At 33.5% G+C, this 6,590-nt stretch overlaps 1 protein-coding gene across 2 annotated transcripts in view; it reads right to left on the bottom strand.

Moving 5' to 3' along the window:
• Positions 1-5,335, bottom strand: part of LOC106473420 (eukaryotic translation elongation factor 1 epsilon-1-like) — a 42,388-nt gene extending 37,053 nt beyond the window's left edge. Inside the window, exon 1 of one of the 2 annotated variants that reach the window (XR_002613710.1) lies at positions 4,974-5,335. Coding sequence is in view for 1 of the 2 variants with exons in the window: in XM_013934101.2 (XP_013789555.1) it covers positions 4,974-5,057 (84 nt within the window). In the remaining variant the exon portion in view is untranslated. The remainder of the gene's footprint in view (positions 1-4,973) is intronic. The other variant, XM_013934101.2, reaches the window with a different exon arrangement.
• Between the last annotated feature and the right edge of the window lie 1,255 nt (positions 5,336-6,590).

The raw sequence follows: 6,590 nt of genomic DNA, 5'->3' as shown, positions 1-6,590 counted from the left end.
GATTTATTATGTGAGCAATATCTTAGCAAATAGAAAAGATAAGACCTTATTTTATATTCTAGCTTGTCAGTGTATATAATTTGAGTTTCTAATTCATATGAAACTATAGACTTAGTATTTTGACTTCATAAACATCTAATCTGAACTAGTGCTGCATTCAACATACCATGTGACACACAAAAATCTATATTTATCTGTGTTTTTTAATATTTAGTTTTAAATTAACAAATTGAGTAATGTTTGCTTCTAAAATTTGAATTATAATCTAATTTGTGAGTCAACAAATGAGATGACATGGCCTTTCTCCCGTGACCCATCTCAAAAGGATTATGACTTAAAAAGAAAAAAAATTATCTTGAGTTATCATAATTTGGATCAAATGTTTAATATAACATAGAACAGTTATACCACAGCTCAGTATATTTATGTGTCACGAATAGGAGAACACTACTATCACGTGACTCTCTCTACACAGCACTCCCAAACTATCACTTCGAAGTTTGGCAGAAGACGCAAGCACTGGAAAAATGTGGGGAGGATGGGTGGGAAGCGTGTGAAGATGGAAGCACCTATCGGAAATACATTTTCATTTAGGAAAATTATAACTTCCAATAAGGTACTCTCCCTCCGCTCATAAGATTAGCTTGAATTCCACATTGAAATGGAGGAGGGACCGGTGCAAGAGAAACATGGCATATGTTTCTGGAGGAAACGTTATTCAGCATCTAGAAGACACCCCTGAAATGAGAAGAACAGATTAGATGATCTGAGGAGGGGTACTGTAACCACTTCTGAACTAGATATCTGCTCGCCATGAACATCAACATTATCAGGAGGACAATACATGGTGGAACATACATGTGGGAGAGGATAGTTTAGCAATGTGATCTTAAACAGAAATCAGAATCACTAAATTGAGGATGTGTCCCATTGTGTAGAGTAGCTAGGGCAAGTAGGACTGTACTTGGTAAGTTAACTACATCCAAAACCTCACTCGTTGAGTACCGAAACCTCATGAAGGTAGGATGAGGGTCATACCATTTTCATCTCAAATCCCAGAGTCAAGAGTGAACCTAATATTCTACTCCAGGAACTCAAAGAGTAGCCTTATGCTAGGGATCTGGGAATGTGTCATCTGGAATCCAAGGGAAGTCCATCACATGCACTCAACCCCCACAACCATGAAACCAGCCCAAAATGACCAAGGTCTGTAACAACCTCATCACCAAATGAGGAAAACCCAGGAGAGAAGCAGAACCAGGCCATATAGACATTATGCAACCCACAACACAGAAGACAAGTCAAGAAGGGAAGATGGACAAACTGAAACCTGTGTGAGGACTTATGTGATTGGTCACTCGATCTCCAAAACCTAACCCGCTGGGTACCAACATCCACGCGAGGGTAGTAGGAGGGAACCCAATCAGAGGGGTGAACTGCATTTGGGTGTCTCAACTCCGGATGAGCATTAAAGAACAGCCCTGAAAGATCAAATGGTCCTTGTTATCCATATGTTATGTTATAACCCTATTTCTTTTAGCTTTAGTACTAGCAACAGAGCACTACTTCAACATCTTGAGTGACTTGTCCATCACTATACTTGGATCCTTTTCTTCATTCCTGTATCGAGTCATTTGAATGGGTCCTCATCTCTATTAAACACTTCTAAAAATAGGAATATGATAACAGGGAAAATCAAACTAATTGACTAACTACAGACATAAATGATAAAGATCAGAGTTGAGTGTCAGAAATTTAAGAATTTTAAATTGATAGATAGATCAGAACACTTATATAATTATAAGAAAGCTGGGATTATAGCATTATTCTTGACCCTAAGCATTCAATCAGAAATATCTTAGTACCTTTACTATGCTGTTAAGCAATCTCCAGTCATTTGACCTCTTTGTTCTGTACTGTACATGTATTCATGTGTCCCTGTAAACTACTTGTACCTCATGATGACATAATCTTGTTGAAACATTGTACATTTATAATAAAATTTTCTTCATTACCCATTCAAGCTGTCTCCAAACTTTTATTTTCTAAAAAGTGGGTTCCTCTTCATCAGATTTAAAGTTCAGATATGCAAGCTTCTCTTTCCTATTTGGAAGGTCAAGAGACAGTGAACAGGGGCCTGAGGATTGAAAATTTGTTGAAAATACTCCTATTTTCACAGGGAGTGATAAGAGTTGCCCTGGAAATTATAGACTAATTAGTCTAACTTCTAAAACAAGAAAAATTCTAGTCTGATAAAAAAACGTTTTGCAAAATTATTTGACAAAATATGGCTTCATTAATAAAAACCAACAGGAATTTGTGGTATGCAGCCATACCATGTGATTTATATCCACCTGTTTCCATATGCAATTTTTATAAAAAAAACATTTTACTTCTTTGGGTGGACGTAGTTTCATATGGCACATTAGTCAAAACAATTTTAAATTACTTTTTTTTCTAGCTACCTATTTATCTGTGTCATTCACCTAAGGTATCACTTTTCTCTTCCTGTTGGAAAGGCTTCTATAAAGTTGATTGTATTGTGTGTGAAAAGTAGACAGCTATATTATCCACTTCTAAGTTGGGTGGTGTCTTAAGGTTACATCCTCCCTTATGTTTTTATTGGAATAATCAACAGTCATGTGGGTAACACATGCACCCTCAAATAATGTAGCATTGTGTTTTGAAGCATTTGTGGCATTTTATGCTATTTTCAAATGCTTCAAGAAATGAGAAATATAATTTTTTTTAATTCCATGTATGACATACAACAATATGAAGAAAAGCTATGTACTTTAACAAATGTATAAGAGAAGTTACACAAGGATGCTTGACCAAGATAGGAAATGTAAATGGCAAGCATAAACTATGATGCATTCCAGGCAGTATTGTGGACCAACTGTTTACATTATCAACATAAAACAGATGCAATTGTAACAAAGAGAAAGCTATGAGAAAGTTTACGAAAACAAATTCTATAAAAGGATTTAGAGTGGAAATCAGAGACTTTTGGCAGAACTTTTATCTGAAGAACACAAGGAGAAATATATGCAAACAGGCTGCTAACTTACCGTCTTCAATCATAACCAATTATTGTATTAGTTTTGGTTTTAGTTCCAAGAATTATGATGATTCAACAAAATTCATCCAATGAAGTGACAGATCCACTTGTGAGTTGGATATGTACAATACTTAGAGAATAGTAAGAATACCAAAGAAATTTGTATAAAAACCCATGTTTTGGTGTTAAAAGAGAGTTCTCCAGTGACACCTAAAAAGCCAGTAGTCCTGCTTCCAGTCTGTCCTGAATCAATACCATTGATGATGTCAACTCTAACAAGTATTGAAAACTTAACCAACTCAAACTCCATGTAAATAACAATTGCTATGTCTCTCTCAGTCGAACAATGTAGATAAGAAATAGATGTAAATTGTTTAGTATTAAGAAAAGTTTATAAAATAAATTATGTCTGAGCATATTCACTTAATGTGTTATTGATAACTTATTGGTTGTAAACCTGGATTTTAAATAAATCTGTTGATAACTGGATTTAAGTCGAACTTCAAACAACTAACCTACACAGCATCCCATTACAGTTTCATGCACATGATGGTATGTTTTCTCAGTCTGGAACAGATTTTAAACTTATTCAGTTACTTCAAGTCTGATAGAGAGCGCTCTCTCTCCAGTAAAGGTACTCTCTTCTATCTAATAAATACACACATTGCTTAATTATGTCCTGGAATAAAGATTGTTTCACTGTATTTTTTACATTGTGCCCAATCAGTCAGATTCAGAGAACATGAAATTACGTTTACCATATTTCCTAATTGAATCTCCTATTAATATGCAGAATATATCTTGTCACTCCTGTGTGTGTATGTGGGTGGGTGGGTGGGGGTCAGTTTTAAAAATCCACCAAAGCATTTTACTTGCTATCTGGACAAAGAAAACTTAGTGGGTGTGGAATTAGTGAACTTATATTGTCAAATATTATATTAGCCAAAAAAACACATAAGTAGGTTTTGAAAAATAAGACTAGGAAATGGAAATATAGTAATTGGTTCAATGGAAAAAGCAACAAATTTTTATCAATGGCATCCAGTCAAACCAAATCCTTGTTACTAATATGGAGACTCAGAGGTAAGTGTTTTTTTTTTTAATTTAATTATGTAAAGTTTGCTAGTAAGCAAATTATGTTCCTAGTCTTTTAACATTTACACTACAGATATTGTACTTAATGAGAGATTTTCTTACTACATAAAATCACATCTCCCTCTTTCTCATTGTAAGCATACATTTTACAAAAGCTTAATTCTATTACTATAAGAGATTGATACCTATATGCTAACTGAACATGTCTCTAAACTAAAGCCTTAATTTTCTCATCTTTATGTTCAATCTTGTAGTTGTAAACCCTGCACTCTCAATCCCACCCTCTACAAAACAGGCAAAAGCATTCTTTACCATAATTCTATTAATTTCCTGTCTTTATTCTTTCACAGTATATTTCTACGTTTTCTTATCCTAATCTATATTTTTTGCAATCTTCCCCAAAGCTATTTCTACGTTGCACAGTTATCCTCAACAAACTCAATCTCATTCTCAAACCCAAGAAAGCTCTGTAACTTTGCAAGAGTCAACGCAGTTGTTCAATGGAAACAAAGAGTCAAGTAAATTGTAACGTTATACATACAATAAATAAAATTACGTATAATATATTATATTACTAATTAATGGTAATTTAATAACAACAAAAATGTGTTACTATCCTATTAATATTAGCACTATACATTATACTATACTCTATAGTAATACCAATAGTAGTAGTAGTAATACTACTGTCTATAGTAATAGTATATATATATATATATAATATAGTCTAGGTTAATAATAATATTTAATTTTAATACTAATGGTATTAATCTTGTTTTAGTGTTACTGTTAGTAGTAAACGAAAATGTTTAATTACCTTCCATTGTTCGTCAACAAATACATTTGGCTTCTCTACTCCAAGGAAGTTAGCTAATGACTGAAATTCCTCAAAACATAACATTGTATACTCTTATTAGTAAATGAAAAACAAAATTCAGATATTCTTCTGCACTGGAACCCAGGTGAAGTTGTTTATATTTTCGGTTACTTATTTGTTTCCTGAAGTTAGTTACAATTCACTGTTCCTTATTCGTCTCGAAGTTTCTAGCTGATTTAGTACATTAATTAACCCACAGATTTACTTACTGTTTTAGTATTGTGTTGTTTTTCATGGTAGTAATTACACTTTATTTGTCGCATGCAGACTGTGAGTTCTTCTTGTTACGTTTGACTGAAGCAAAAAAAAAAACCTAACGGTAGCTTGATTAACATGAAAAGACAGAGAAAAAGGCAGAGTAACAGAAGAACATTTGGTTAATTGAATTCATCCTTATCCACATAATAATAATAATACTGTTACGTCTCCGTTCGTTCGTTAATTTTCCATAAAAATTCTTTCCGAAGAAACTTTACCGATACAAGTCCTTTCTTAAATAAAACTGGTTTATTCTTTCTGAATACAACTTTGCGATACACTTAGTTTCAACAGTCGCGCTATAACAAACGCTATAATTCTCAACGAACGTCTCACGTGTTCAACAATATTCTGTCCGCATACATTCAATTACTCATTACCTCGCGTTGCTTCTTGGCCGGTCTTTTATATACAAGACTACCCCAATCTAGTAGTCACCCGATATTTCATGAAGGTTCGAGAAGGAAGTGGCGTGATACAAGCGTCACGTGACCTGCGCTGACGCAACAATACAGTTCTTTTTGGGTATGTAATCTGACATAAGAAGCATCATGTAGTTTACATTTTTCAGATATTAATATTATTATAAACCTATGTACATAACTATCGAAATTAATACAGTTATACAGAGAAACAAGACAAAACATTACATGTCAGTACTTGAACTGATTTGTGGACAAAAAAGAGAATGGCCAACCTTCCAATTAAATAACCTCAGTGGCAAACACATATGTAATTGTTTTAACTGTTTGTTTCTAACGTTGACCATAGTTGTCAAAAAAAGAACCATACTATCGGAATCAGAAGATAAATTGGCTCGTTGGATCGAAAAATGGCTGGATGTAAAAAAAAGCAGAAGACTGTTATAAATGGATTTCAATCAAACTGGTTTATTATCACTAGAGGGATATCTCAGTGCTCAGTTTTATAGTGTTGCTGGTGGTGTGGAGGATGCTATTGCTCCACAAAAGTACTTAAGTTATTTGGTGGGTTGGGAGAATAATTTAGTAAATAAATGACAGATGGATTAACTTTTAATACAATATAAACACATTCTACCAACTGATAAAACAACAATTTATCACCTTGTTTTTTTTACAGCACCAAGCTAATTTTTTATTTATTTCTTAACTTTATAATCATTGCCATGGAATTCGTACTAACTAATTATTCACTTGTAAAGTACCTTATTATAGGATTTCTGGAAGTGATGATATACCTACCATAAAAAGCAACAGGCATGGTCAATAAACTGCTTAAATTTTTTAATGATATTAAAGGTTTAGGTCGTTGTTGACT

The sequence above is a fragment of the Limulus polyphemus genome, unplaced genomic scaffold (genome assembly GCF_000517525.1).
Source record: "Limulus polyphemus unplaced genomic scaffold, Limulus_polyphemus-2.1.2 Scaffold6159, whole genome shotgun sequence".
Classification (NCBI taxonomy): domain Eukaryota; kingdom Metazoa; phylum Arthropoda; class Merostomata; order Xiphosura; family Limulidae; genus Limulus; species Limulus polyphemus.
Note: the sequence above shows the minus strand (reverse complement) of the source record. Positions and strands in the feature narration are given on the sequence as shown.